Consider the following 15,590-nt stretch of genomic DNA (forward strand, 5'->3'; position numbering starts at 1 on the left):
AGAGGAATTCTATTAAAAATAGGGCCCACAGAGAATGCACTAATCCTTTTGTACTTTCACACAGGAAAAATATACAAGGGCAACGTACATGCACCATAGCATGACATTCTCATTTGTTCTAAAACCACACACACACGAACGCACACACACACGCATGCACACATGCACGCAACACAACAATTGAAAATGAGGCTTTATATTGAAGTGGACTTCAAAGTATGTTCATTTGAATAATCTCGTCACATTTTTTGGTCATTAATTATTTGTATACCTTTCTACTTTTATATGCTTGCTTATTTATAGTGAATGTTTGTCAAAATCAAATCACAATCACAATCAAAATTAAAACTTAAACTTAAAAACTTAAAACGCTGTAAACAAATGAATAGTGACCACGTGGAAATAGGAAATAACCACGTGTATACACTTTAAAAATAATATGAAATAAAACGTAATACTTTTGTATTAATTTTTATAATACAGAGTATAGAAAATGTTTTAATGAAGAGTCAAACATCACCAAAAAAAAAAAAAAACTGGGATTGAGTTAAATATTACCAAACAGATTTTGTGGCAGTAGGCCAATGAATATCACTTCAATTGCAGTTGTTAATGGTCTTCTCATAATAATAAAGTAAACGGTAGGGTGACATTTGGAGAAAGCTCTGCATTCTGCTTCTCCAGGGTGTATTTACTTCCCTGGTTTACGAAGGTACATGACATTTCAATTCAGCTCATCACGTGATATTTTAAGCTCTAAATCTTGAAGCACGCCTGCTGACATGAGTAACAAATACTGCTTGTCAGATGCCGAGCAAGAGAGACATTGCAGTTCAACTACGGAAAACAATACAAAACCACTGAACAAAGGTTCTCGCAAATCAATGGTGATTACTGTGTCTAGAGCATGTAAGGATGATTAATTTGATTAAAACAAACCAGACCCAAATCTCTCACACAGGCCTACTGTAATACAGAAATGAAGGTCCAATTCTTAACAATCTTTTATCATGAACAATACAGGAAGAGGGAACCTGGAGATTTTAAATAACCCTCACTTATTCTTCCAGAGAACTGTGTCTTATTTGCCACAGGTTTACTTAAATGCTATTGATTAGCCACATCCCTTTGCTGAAAAAAACAACAAACGGTACAGTACAGTACACAGATTTGCAGAATTCAGTCTGCTTGCAACAGCAGAGAAATTGAAACATAAAACCTTAACAATTGTTATTTTAACTTCCAGCTATAGTTTTTTATAGGCTAATTAAAGCAAAGAATCAAGATAACTTTCTTTCCCCCATGTATCCTGTACTGAACTGTAATTTTGTTATTTTTCTGTTGCTCTTTGTATGCTTCTTTGTTTTACATTAGCCCAATTCCTTTATGCTGGGTGGGTTGCGAGAGATAATTATATTTTTGCAAGACATGTTCATGGTCCCCTCGTTTCACTTTAACCAGCCGGGAAGTCTTACGATGACAGTGCTGTTTCAGCTGTTCCACGGTCTACACTTTTGCCAGATCCCAGGATTCGTGACAGCTGCAGTAGGTGATCTCTATCAGATGAAATATAATACCTCAGCATTAAGCTACAATACCCGATTTTAAAAGTAACAGTACATTAACAATACTGTTTCTGTATGTAATGCAAATGAAACAGTTGTCTTTCAGCAGTTTCATAAAACAACAACCATATTTACTCGGTTATATCAAACATTATCTTGTCCTTTTATCTACAATTACAATAACAGTATCAGAAGTGGACAAAATAAAATATTAGTCTATCTCCAGTTAAATCACAACTACATTTGAAGATTTGTTACATATCCAGGTTTTGGACATGGAAACTATCTTTGGAAATTAGCCTGCTTCCACATCCCCGAGACACAAAACACAGTTGCCCTTTCTCAACAGCAAACATCCAGGCACATCAGGCGTAGCGTACAGTTGCATGTGCTCTATACAAACAGCGATGCCGTGACCCAGTAATTCTCGGTGACTGACAGATGATCCCTGATCTAGCGAGTGAGCATGCTTTCTCAGCACAGGGATGCCTGAACCGAAAGAGCCATCTGGGAGCTCTTGGCTGCGTTTACTGTGCTAATCTTCACAGGCAACTCTCTGCCTCACAGCTGAAGGGACCGTCCGCTTTGTGTGTGTGCGTCTGAGCACTTTGTCATTCGGGGGCTCACACCTGCAGCTTTTCCATCGCCCACAATAAGGGACAGACAGCTGTGGCTCCACTCCGCAGCTCCCAATATGACCTGCTGTGTGGGGAGCCCATCGACAAATTTGACAAATCTGCAGGAACACCAGTCTTTCCAGATTTACTGTGCATCCAATCGGCCTCAATTGCTAGGCAACGGAAGAACTCTAGAGAAGAGTGGATTTGACAGAAGGGTTTTACTCATTTCCATTTAGGCTTATTAAAAAGTTACAGGTTTCAAGCCCTCTATTATTCTTCAGACATTTAAATTTCACATTTGATCATGCTATTTATGCTATTTATGCTATTTTAGATGCTAAATGGGGGACAACTGTCAATTGACAGGACAGTTAATTTACCCTGCTGAATGGGGTAAAGGTAATTATTGCCTATTTGATATGGGTGCTAATTGAATTCATCCAGGCCATACAAAAGTGATACATACACTTAATATTGCAGACTGTCACCATACTGCAGGAATATGGACTGCCACACAGCATACATTTCCTGTATACTCACCGTTTAGGAGTCTGAAAAATAAAGATACCAAATAGGCAGCCTGGCTCCAGAGCAAGAGACCAGCCCATACAGCATTCAGTACTACAAATAGCACTGTGCATACACAGCATATTACAGCAAATGGGAAAGAGGGAAGAAAGTCCATTAGGCCTCCTCCATGACGCTTTCACCAGGTCCATTAGCCTCTGAGATCAGCTTTGTAGACACTCTGCATTGTTGCAGAGTAAGGATATCTCAAATCTCTCTAGAGTTGTGGAGGATATGCTTAATCCAGGGCTATTCAGTCATACTATATAAATATAATTATATAAAAAATAAGTGATCCTAAAATTACCATTTTGAGTATGTAGAAAACAAAAGCAGAACAGAAGAATTTAGCTACTGAAGTATGCCACTGCTTTTACTGACTGATGTGCTGTGTGTCAGACAAATGACAGAATAAATGCAATATGATACATAAAGGTGCTATGCAGTCTTTGTGAGCATCACCCATATTGATCTCCACAATATACAATACAAACATCAATACTTATCTTATTATGATCTCACATCTTATCACTTTTGTCCTGTGAAAGAGACAATTAGTGACAGACAAAACACACGGCACAGATCTGGTCTAGGTTGACTTCCTTACTGACACAATTGTAACAGAAATAAGGACCTTTTTTGTTCATTCAATTACTAAATGAGTTTTTTTGTAATCCAATGTCAAATGTAACAAGAAGTTAAATTAGCAGAACACAAGTACATCAGACACTGCGGTGCCTCAGGCTCATACTAAAAAGAGCATGAAGCTGAATAATGATAATAATTTATAATTTATAATTATAATTTTTTTTTTAAACAATGGTAAAAAACTGTTATAAAAGTTCCACATAATGGCATATACTGTGCTGCCAGTCCTGCTCATTAGAAAAAAAACTGCCTAAAGAGATTAGTCCAATGGTCTAAAATCTATTGCTCAGTTTTAAAGAACAAAACACAAAACAAAACACACTACTCCATCAACGAACCAGGGATACACAAAGTTACACTCCACCAGAACACCACAAGCTCTCTCAGAATATTTTCTTATCCGAGTCTCACTCCTTTAACTCCACTCTAGAGCTGATGTTTTTACCATTTCACTTGCTTCTCATAAGGCCCCATACATAAAAATTAGAAACACCAGGCATGAGTTTCTTTTCTCTGAAACTTCGTTTACACGCATATGTCTGCTCACATTGTTTCTTTTACTAGTGTACCACAAATACCACACACTGAACTTAAGAGGTGCATCAGAAGGCACAGAGCAGTAGGTTTGTGGCTGAAAGTCATGCAGCTGGCATGTGGGACACTGGAAAAAGGCTGTGTAGCTAAACCAGGTGTTAAACTGCTGAGGTCTAATACAGGAACAACTACTTTACTGACTTTAAATTTACTAACAAATTGACATTTAAGAGGCACAATTGAGAAAGAACAAAAACAAATGGTTTACTGCTTTTAGTATGCATGTCAAATGGGATCACAGCAAGTCAACTACATTTGAAAACATGATTCCAATGTCATCTCAAATTGAAAAGGTTACTAAGAGTGCGGTTTTGCTTCGTCTGCAGTGGCCAATTCAGTTTGTTCGTCTGTTAGGCCTATGTCTATTGCCAGGAATAAAGACATTCTGTGTTCCCTGAGATTATTTCACAACAACTTATTTTGTTAAATTAATTCACAGAACATAGAGTACAAGTGCCCCACTGTACTTGTATTTGTTGTCATCATTCTTACCCCAATATTAAGTAGAAAACAACTTCTTGTTATGCATTTCCTTAATTAACTTTACAGACATGACCTAAGGCAAGAAAAAAAAAAAAAAAAGTCATAAAAAATTATGCAGCCAATCCAAATCAATTATAATAGATTAAACGTCATATTACCCTTGGTTGGAAGATACAACTCGTCACTGAAGTTTTCAAATATATTTTATCTTATTGTTCTTATTAAAAACATGCTCAAGATTGTTTTGCATTTTAAAGAATGACATTAGCATTATAAACATCAAACAATGTGTATTTGTTTTATTGTCTATTTCTCTGTATACAATATAAATTATCCCTCCTCAAGGGTAGCATTATATAAATGTGCCAATGTAATCAAAATGAAGGACAAATTAAACACTACCCCCTGCGTAGGGGATTTCAATTAATTATTGTAACCTTCAAAGAAAGCCAAATGTACTGAAGATAATTCCTTCTAGCAAACAACAACAGCAGGGGTATCTAAATGAACACACAGAAAATTGCTTTCTTTTTTTTTTTTTAATGTCAATGACAGCTGACTACAAGAGATGCAAATAGCATTGTGTGTCAAAGAATAGCTGTTGGTCTCTTTCAATGCTGATCACCGACTGCACATCATATAAAACACTCATCAGCAATATTTCAGACAGTTTGCATAACCTCTTTGTAGGAATCATAGCATAGGCTACGTCTTGCAGCTCTATTCCGGGAAGGCCTGTCCTGGGTTTTATTAATTTTCCTTCCTTAACTTGAAACACTCAACTGCAGACTTTTTATAACTCTTACATCAACTGAGGATAAAACTCATAAATGGCTAACCATATTCATTAAGTGGTAATCGTAAGTAAACGACTACAATTCAACCATAACCCACTGAGCAAGTCAGTTTGATTTGAAAGTAGCACCCGAAGGCTGTAGCTGTTAATCCCTACAGACAGCCATCAATTAAGATTTATTTTAAATCTTGACTGAAGAAACCATTTTGTTTTTCACTACTTTCACATAGTTTTCCAAGATTCAAGGAATGAATCATGAACACTTGTGAAAAGCATCATTTTGTTCAAAGTATAAACCTTACCTAAAATCTAGGAGCTCAAAATAACATTAAAATAATAGTCGAAACAGACACAGATAAAATCTACATGAGAAACAATTCATATAGGCCTCACTGCCATTTTGACCATAAAGCATATTTGGGTCAAATCTATTGGGCAAGCCAGGGGCAGTATGTGGGACAAAACAGTTAAAGGCAGAATTATGTATCAGTCGATAAGTAAAGCAGGGCAAGTGTGACACCAGCTCTGGAAATGCAATCTGGAAACTAGGCGACGGGTGAAGCAAGATCATGAAATACGAAACCGGTGGACCAGATGTTAAGTTTGGGTAGACTGATCTTTGTTGCAGACCACTGGCATTTTCTCAGGTCAGGAGCTGGCCGCCCCAAACCGGACAGAGGCAGAGTGTATCAGAATGAGACCGAGGTCCCCTGCGATTCACAGTGCAGTAGGCCGTGACATTTTGCACAGATTGCAACACCAAGGAAAAGCCTTGGTCCCCACCGGCAATCCACACATGCACGCACCAGGAGAGAAAGAGCAGCTGCAGAAGCTCTTTCTAAAATTAACAGAAGGGGAGTGCAATAACTGAGGTGTGCGCAACTACGGTTACTGGACTGTAGAGGACAACTGTAATGTCGGCAGTACAGTACAGGGCTTAATCTTGATATCAGAGGCTATGCATTGGCCACGAAGCACAGAATCTCCCAGGGCACTTGTACCTTTTTCCTTTAAGAAACCTAATTTTAGTGACCTTTGGTGGAAGTGATATTATAGTTCTCATTGCATACATAAGCCTTTGCCAAATTCAAGCCAAAGTGTATCATGGCATGCTTCCTGCACGGAAAACCAACAACAACCATTCACAACTGGAGTATTATTAATACTGTTGATGCACAGTTGTTTAGATTAATAATAATAATTATAATAATTCTCTCAGAAGGTACTTATGACATGGCCAATGAATTAACCCTGGATTGCATTAAAATGAGCCTAGCAACATGACCCACAACAATCCAAAGCCCAGATCAAAGCTTAGTATGGGGTCTCCCAACTCCTGACGGAAATACTGCTAGGCAGCTTCAAAATCCTAATCCTACTGAACAGACCAATATTGTAGCAAGTCCTTTTTTCTTAACTTTTTTGAGGGTGGAAATGCAACGGAAGGAAAGAACTCATACATGTATTCAGTCTTTAATTAGCACTGATCATCTCTCCCATCCTATACATTATAATAATTCAATACAGTAAGTTCAATATGAAAAACATACCTCAAGGTTTTTAAAGAATTTAGAATTCTATGTCCATCACTTTGCCAATATAATCAACTGGAGTTCTAACTTTTCAGGGGATTGGAAATTGCTGTTGACTGCCTTCTTGCAAATAAAAATGAGTTTCTGTATTCGTCCACATGAATTGGGTGCCTTTATGGAAACAGATAAGAGCAAGGGGGATGTTTATCTCACATTACACTCTCAAGGTATCAGTATATTTATTGCACCTTTAATACCGTCAGTCACTATGGGAAGCTCACATTATGGTCTATGAGAATATGGATCCCATTTTATTTTCATACATAAGAATGTAGGCCTAAGCACTGGGTGAAAATTGTGCCCATGGGTTGATTATCAAGCAATGTTTACGGTGTCGTTCATGGCAAGATAAGAACCACATCAAAGTGCATTAGGCAGCTAAAGAAGATGAGTCCCCCAGCCCACAGACCCATAGTCACTATTTCACATTCTGTGGTCTGCAACCTTAGTACAGGAAGCATAGAGGCAGGTTAGGTTTGAGGCTTCTTTGGAAATTGCATCTCCATCAAAATAGCAGCCTGGTGCTCGGTTCCTTTGAACCTGTTTACACTTGATTAATAAAATTGAGTGTGAACGGGGTCTTTGTCTATTGGAGCCCTGCTGCCCTGCAGATTTAGAGCACATAAAGAAGGTCTCCCCTTGTGCATTCCAGCAAACTCACACATGCAAACCAAGGCCTTTGACATGACCAGTTCCCAGATTTAAACAGGCTTACAGATAGCTGTGAAAGCTATTTATTTTGAGGTCCATTTGCATGACAAGACCTCATCTACAACAAATCTCATGTCTTCTTGCACCCAAATTATTTTGTTAAAGGCGATTTGCAGAAGCACTTTTCCCCAAATGCTCTACTGTAAAATGCCAACAAAAGCCTAGACTCTCTCTCTAGCAAGAATTTCAAATGAAACCTGCAATACAACACAGGATGTCAGATATTTCAGTTCACCTGAAAAATGTAGCTAAAGAACTCAAAATAATACTTTATCACCAACTTAAATGAAACAAAGACCATTCCTACATTTCTCCATATCTCTAATTAAAATTTACCATTGACACAGATTATTTTTCATTGGCAGGTTAGTTGGAAGGATAATCTTACATTTTGCTGGGTCTGAAAGAAGACTGAAACCCACACTAGTACACACATTCAAAAATGAAAGGCTAGGCCTAACCTCAAGTTAATGATACACAATGTGTGACCATTTTCAGTTTAAGTGTCATTTTGAGGCTGCAGTTTGAAAATGGTGAAGACAAGCTATTCTCTAGACATGTAAAAATCAAGAGAACTCATCAATGAAAAACATGAAGCTCTACAGCTCTGTAGTACACCAGAAACAAAACTCTTAATTCTTTCAATCTTGTTTTCATTTACACATTTATTTTTCATTGATTTATTCATTCTTTTCTTTTCAAATTTGGAACCTGCACTTATGTTTTTCAGCCTGCAAAATCAGTTTGAATGTACTCCACTCGTGTTTATCACCTTGTATAAGAATGGGAAATCAGGGCAATATTCATGCATTCTCTGAAAGCCCTGCAGCTTCTTTTCGCACAATGCAAACAGCAAGGCCTGTTATACTGCAGAGAGGACTAGTGTAGCTCTTGCTAATAGGCACAGCTCTAACCCTATTGTGCACCAGCCCTTCCAGTATCCTGACTGCAGCTGTGCTCTCTAGTCTTGGTCCATTCTGTTCACTTACAGTTCCACCTGAGTTTTTGAACAAGTCCTTTAATGGAACTATTAGCTTATTAATAACTTTCTTACAAAATATTAAAAGTTCTTTATAAAATCATTACAAAATACAATGAACTCTGTAAGTGTCAGGTTAGAGAAATCCCCAGATTAGATCATCAATGTTTTTATTTGGTATAATGCCCTTTGCAAGGTAGCCACACAGTGCTTTACCAAATAAAACAATGAATACAAGTTATTTATATAAATAAATAAATACATACATACATACATAAATAAGATAGATAAGGTGTTTCAATAACCAGGTGTTTCACCAGGTGGAATTTAATCAGTTGAGCCCTTACAGAATTAGTAATGCTTATTTCAGGAGTATTTGGTGCAATACAAATCCTGGCTGTGTCAGTGCATCATCCATTGATGACAGTTTGGACAGGTTAATAGTTCAACCAACATGCTGAGGAGAGACTGACCAACATATTGACAGAAACACACCTCTCTAAAAATCCCAGTATCACTTTATTGGGAGACATTTTATAAGCATGGACCCACCATTTCACAGCATGAGGAGTTGATAAGCAAATAAATATGCATATGAGGATGTCCATTACTTATCAGAGTCCCACCATAATAATATTATCCTTCAAACAATAACTCTCGTACAGTGATTGATGATGACAACTAGCCATTTAGAAAGCTGGAGCTGAGGGAAGATTAATTATATATAGGACATACTATAGGGTGTGAAATACAGTGTTTTTATAGTACATTCTATTGTAGAAATGGAGAGCTACAATAATGATAGGATGTTGCTCAACCATTGTAATTATTTTAATTGAGCATTATATTAAATCAATTCCATTTTGTTCCTGTTCCTAACAATAAATCCTAATCTAAAGTTTTTATATAATAGCAGTGGGAAACAGGCATTTACATTCCTGGCTACAATATATCAGGAAAGCCTAGAATCCAGTATCAAATATGCAATTGTCCATTTCCGTTTTTCTTTTGTGAACACATCAAAGAAAGAAACAGTAAACGCTGGCATTGCTTTCATTTGCTGAGAGGACAACCATCATGTAACAATTAACAGTCCCCCACGTTTATAATCCTAAGAAAATGAGCTCTACCAAAGCAGTGAAATTACTCAGCTGAACTTGGCTCAGGCCATTACATGAACATTAACTGCTCCTGAAAAGTCCCTTAAGGGGTGACCTCTCCACGAGAAACGCCAGTTACACAACAGACTAATTTGCTCTTTTTTTTGTTGGAAATATAATTAAATTGTAGCTAACATACTACAGGACTGACGAATCTCCCACAGCTGTACGATAAGAAATAAACAGCCTGTAGAAGTGGTTTTTCGTATGGTGAAATGGGTTCTGTGCGTTACAAATGAAAAAGCGATTAAAGAAGACTCATTTAGACACACAGAATGAACATGAACACCCAATTGTCAAATGAATCTTATTCCTCTTACCTAAATATAGTGAAGCATTTTCTTTCTTGACGTTGTCATCCAGGTAGGTTGGTCCAAGGGTATAGATGGGGGTGGAGCCCATTCCTACGAGGATCTGGGCGCAGACAAAGAGAGCCACATAGAGCGAGTGGTCATTCCCGGCTTGCTCCCTGGGGCAGGCTGATGTCTCCAGAAGGTCCTTTCCGGTTCCATTGCCAGTCATGCATAGGCCTCCATTGCTGGTGGAGGAGTTTACCTCTTGAATTTGGTAAGGAGGGGAGATGAAGTGAGGTAAGGAGAATAGAGCTGCTCCCACAGCTATAAAAACCCCACCCACAGCCAGCCATCGGGGTCTCTGCCCTCGACCCCCGAAATAACTGATGAAGACCACCACCAAGAGACTTCCAATGTCAAAGCAGCTCACCAGCAATCCAGACTCGGAGCTCCTCAAGCTGTACCTCTTCTCTATGGTGGTGATGACGCTGCTCAGGTAGCCAGACACCATTAGGGACTGGATGAAAGTCAGGTAGCACATACAAAACAAGAAACAGCGAGAATCTGAGAGAATCACCCCTAAGTACTTCTTACCGGGAAAACTGATTATTCTTGAAGGGGAAAAGCCTAGTTTTTTGCTTTTTACACTGTTATACTCCATTTTGTTGGTGCTGTTCACCCCAACAGCGCTGGACTTCAAGGGTGAGAACTCAGTCCTTTTTGGAGAGTCCGGGTGGCTCAAGACAGCTTTTGGTTGAAGATTGCTGAACAAAGTGCTTTGGTCAACATGTATAGATGTATACGAGGTGTCTATTAATTTCGGTGTCACATCCTCACTGCCTAGCGGACATGAACCATTTAGGATAGGTAAACTTTTAGATTTGAAGCAATTCCCTGGTTCGCAATACTGACTTTGAAGTTCAAGCACCTCAGGGCTTTCTGAGAGGTCACTTCCAGTATCCTCATTTTCAGATGAAGCCATGATGAAACAGCTTAGAACTTACTAATGTATTTATAACTATAATGGTAGAAAATAAATTATGGTTTTAAATACCTAATACCCCACATAGACACCCTGTGTCAAAACTCCAGCTTAAAAGACAACTCTTTGAAAAACGTCATTAAAAGTGAAGATTGCTATTGACATGCCATGACAATCTCCATTCCTGCGTGTAGAGCAGCCTGCACTTATCTCAGACTAGTTTGGTCAGCTTCATCTGATTTTTAAGTCCTGGCTAATTCTCAAAAGAACAGCAATAATCAAATCTGTTTTCATGTCCTCTCATTTCTCACTTCCCAATGTGGCAGATGCAATTGCTCCATGTCCCGCTCGAGTACTGAACACAATGGTTTTCCAGGAAGGAGGGGAAAGCAAGCAAATGGACAACAATAAAACACTGGTAGGCTACAACGTCTTTAGTTCTTCTTTCAAAACACATTCCCTTTAAAGGAAAAAACGTATCATTTCTTTCTGTTTTCTGGGACCATGATGTGCCAGCTCTTTGTTACTGGCCGCCGTCTGCAGTGCTCTGAGGATCAGTCCTAGAGCAGAAAACACTGTATTAATGCAACACTGTGTCTTATCCGCATACAGCGGATTCATGTACTGAGATGCAGCCTTTTCATGTGCATTGTCTTTATCGACTATAATTGACGAACCAACTGATTGAAAGTAAACGTTTATAACTGTATTAAACCTATCACTATATATATATACATACATGTATTTTTGTATATCATATATGTATCTATATCTGTCTACCTATCTCTATCTGTCTCATATAGATAGATAGATAGATAGATAGATAGATAGATAGATAGATAGATAGATACACACACACTGATACCTTATTTCGTGTTGCAAACAATAAAGCCACAACCATCACAGTCACAGCTATAGCGGTACTAACCTGCCAGCATCTCCTGTCACAGATCAGCACTTATGGCATCACACCATCTCAGAAAAGCAGTCCCTCACACAGAGCCGGAGGAGGTAGGCTGTGTTGTTGTCCCAGAGCCGGCTACTCAGTGAATGAGATTGCGGATGGTACATGATGGAGAGGGGGGCAGATCATGTAGCTGCTCCTCATGAGAGGTGGGATTTGTAGTCTTTAGCCACAGACAAAGAAGGGCATCGCAAACCTTTGGCTCGGCCCCCTATTAAGATTAGATGCAATAATACATTGTGGTAAACCGTCAAATATATATCACATGAAAACAACAATTAAAGAGAAACGCGTTGTACCTTCCCACTGTGAAGATCTTGTATTTCTTCCACGGAACTACAAGTACCGGCATGCTCTGCGAGCGCCATGTGTTTCTGCCCCCCCTCATGACGTGCAGTTGAACAGCTGAGACCCCCGGTGACCCGCACTGTGATTGACTGCTAAACTGCCATTTATGAAATTGGTGCTATTGGAAGAGGTTTGTTGTTGTTTTAGACGAACGTGTATTTGTGTTAATTTGTTTAGGCATATGACATATACAATAAGGCTATGATATTGAGCCAGTTATGTTATAGATTGTATTATTGTCTAATATACTGCTGTTTCAGACAAGTGAATATTTATCCGTCCTATTTTTCTTTCTTTGTTTGTTTTGTTTATTTTCTTGTTGTTTTTTATGTATGGGTTTGTTTGGTAGTTTTTGCTGTTTCTGGTACTGTGTACTACTGTATTCAAACTACATGGTGAACACACAGCTGACAGATGCTTTCGTGACATTAAATGATGAAAGTGCATGTTCAATATTCTGGGGTTTCCTCTTGATCTGGCTTCTTGTTAATTGAACTATATGATTGCTGTCTTAGGTCAGTGCGTGGATGTTACTCAGTCTGAACACTGTATCTCACAGTGAAATACTGAGGCTCCATTGTCCTTTTATCATTGATGAGGAAGGGTTCAGATCAAACTATATATATATATATATATATATATATATACAGTTGAAGTGAAACATATCCACACCCTTCATTTGACTAAATCAGAGATTCATTAATTTAATAAATATTGTTCATTCAATTATATGTATCAGTTATAGTGTAAATGTTAGATTGCCATTCCATTGATTTATAAATATAAACCCAATAAACCTAACCCTGCTCCTGGAGGACCCATTCCTGCTGTTTTTCATTCCAGCTGAGCTCTTAATTGAGCCTTAATTGAGCTACTGATTGTCTTATCTCAGCCTTGGCAGCTGTTTCCAGCTCTTACGTAGGTGGAGATAATGCAGGTAAGTATCTGACCACTGGGCTGGAATGAAATGCAGGGACCAGGTTGGGAACCACTTTAGTACAGGACAAAAACTGCCAATACTATAAAGAAGGATGCGTTTATTCCGACAATACAGATCCATGCTTAATGTGTTTAGAGACGATGATGATGCATCAGCACAAAACACATCTTCCAAGTGACACACCAGGGAATGTAGATGTTGCCACAGAAATGTCTATTGCCCGACACTTCAAATGTCAGCTTTCCAAAAAAAGGTTTAACAAACAGTTACAATATACCACATTTAATGTACCATAGATAAACTGCCTGAAATAACTTTCACAAGGAGAATATTTAGGTTCAGCATCTAGATCCACTAAAGCATAGATCATTCAATCAGACAGCTTGGAAGCCCTTTCCTTTTTAGATTACCCTCCTAATTTAGCTGCAAAGGGCCATGAGATTTGAAGGATTAAATCTCACTCTTATCAGGTCTGTTTTTCCAATAATAGCAAAGAACAAAACAATCAAGGCAAAGTATAACATTTATAATCAATTTACTTACAGTAAGTTCTGCCAAGGCAGTTGTTTCGAGACGAGTTGGAGGATTGTGGAAACCCTGTTTGATACCTTTTTAACTCCAATTTCTGTAGTAAAACTAATCTTAACTATTTAATCAAACTATACAGTGGCTTTATACAACAAATTAATCTTAAATCCCAGTGAATAATATAAAAATACATTAACATGCCAGCACAAATAAAAGGCATCTGCAATATCAGGGATCAGAAAAGTGTACTTATAAAAAGGCACATTGCAGCTGTTTGGTACATATTTACTGCACTTCAGCTTATAAGTAAGAAAAGTATGGCTTACATTGCCCTAGTCAATGTAACAGTTTCAATATTATAAATTATTTTAAAATGTAGCATTTCAAATAAACAATATCAGACATAAGCAATGGGGCATGCAGTGCAACATGTAGATTCAGTGAATCCCTCGTTAACAGACAATAAAGAGTTATCAAACCATGGTATAGATGGACTCTACTTGGTTTGGCCTGTACATTATCCAATAATGTCTTCAATTTCTTTACACGAGAAAAACAGACAATCAATCATTTACCAACCACTAAATATGTAAGTCAGTTGTATTACCCTGGCAAGAGTCATTTTCTTCTGTTACTATTATTAGTAGCAGTCATTGTAGTGGTTGTAGCATTAGTGGTTGTATAGTGGACACCGAGAGGAACACTGTGAAGGTCAGACACAGCTTTACTCTTTGGCAAAGCAATTTGTCTCGGAGAGCTTAAGGAAAGGCGTCGCCAGTACACAGTATAATGCCAAATTCCTGACCACAGTTGGCAACCATTAGTAATTAAAATTAAAGCTGTCCTGATCCATTTTTAGGGGCACACAGTCTGGAGTCCTGTTTCTGCGAATGTCAGATAATTTTACTGCATATAGTTTTAAATCTGAAACAATCTGACCACGGTTACTGTTTCTCAAATAAAACAGAACCACAATGTTAACACAGACAGGAAGAAAGCTTTTATTTTTGCCTTACAGTAGCTTAACCACATACTGTGCGGAGCTGGTCAGGCAAACGATTCAGGCATTTTTATAGATTTGTAAGTATACCAGAAATAATGACAAAACGGAAAGTACAATCATAACTCTGGAAGCATACTGTATTTATTTTTAATGGGCAGAGAAGCAACCAACAGTCTGCTTAAGATGGGGAAGCTTCTGTTGTAGCAGGTAGGACCTCATATGTATTACATTACACAGCAAATTGTTTAAGCAGAAATATGCCACTTGAGATTTATCATGAAATATCACAGCACCTTGGTTGCATAGAGCCTTTAACCAATATGATAGTATTACAACAGTCATACAGCCTGCATGAAAAGACATTTCAGATTTACAGAGACCTTTTAGTCAAGAGCAGTGGGGTATGAAAAAGTCTGCTTCTGTATTACCTGTTATGGTATATTTGTTTCTTGGGGAGTAAAGTGTAAACCAGTTTAGGTGTTTGTGTTTTTTTAACAGTAGTTTCAGTGTGATTTTATCAAACACTCATAGATTTAAGATCAAATGTAATGGATACAGCCAGGGTTTGAAGACAACTCACAATCATGGGAAATAATTGAATTTGCAGTATTATATTATGAATACAGTCAGATTTCATGTCCTGAGGGTAAAACTATAGTCTTACTGTGGCTTGTTAAACAAATCTCACAGTGGTATACACAGATCTGTGTAAAAAAAAAAACACACAAAAAACGGGGTGTGTTGATTCCTAATGGAATTAATTAAAAGCTGAGGAGAAAACGATCGTGAGTAATGAATGCTCTTCTTATGGTTCAGT

At 38.0% G+C, this 15,590-nt stretch overlaps 1 protein-coding gene across 3 annotated transcripts in view; it reads right to left on the bottom strand.

The window, feature by feature from the left end:
- The window catches only part of slco5a1 (solute carrier organic anion transporter family member 5A1), a 39,694-nt gene extending 27,628 nt beyond the window's left edge, over positions 1 to 12,066 (bottom strand). Inside the window, exons 1-3 of one of the 3 annotated variants that reach the window (XM_066720925.1) lie at positions 11,919 to 12,065; positions 10,439 to 10,525; positions 10,036 to 10,272 (exon numbers count right to left, since the gene is read on the bottom strand). In XM_066720925.1, the coding sequence (XP_066577022.1) occupies positions 10,036 to 10,272; positions 10,439 to 10,525; positions 11,919 to 11,928 (334 nt within the window). In that variant the 5' untranslated portion in view covers positions 11,929 to 12,065. Of the gene's footprint in view, positions 1 to 10,035; positions 11,551 to 11,918 lie in introns of all 3 variants that reach the window. The other 2 variants (XM_066720908.1, XM_066720917.1) reach the window with 2 other exon arrangements.
- Positions 12,067 to 15,590: the final 3,524 nt, after the last annotated feature.

Source organism: Amia ocellicauda, chromosome 2 (genome assembly GCF_036373705.1).
Source record: "Amia ocellicauda isolate fAmiCal2 chromosome 2, fAmiCal2.hap1, whole genome shotgun sequence".
NCBI classification, from domain to species: domain Eukaryota; kingdom Metazoa; phylum Chordata; class Actinopteri; order Amiiformes; family Amiidae; genus Amia; species Amia ocellicauda.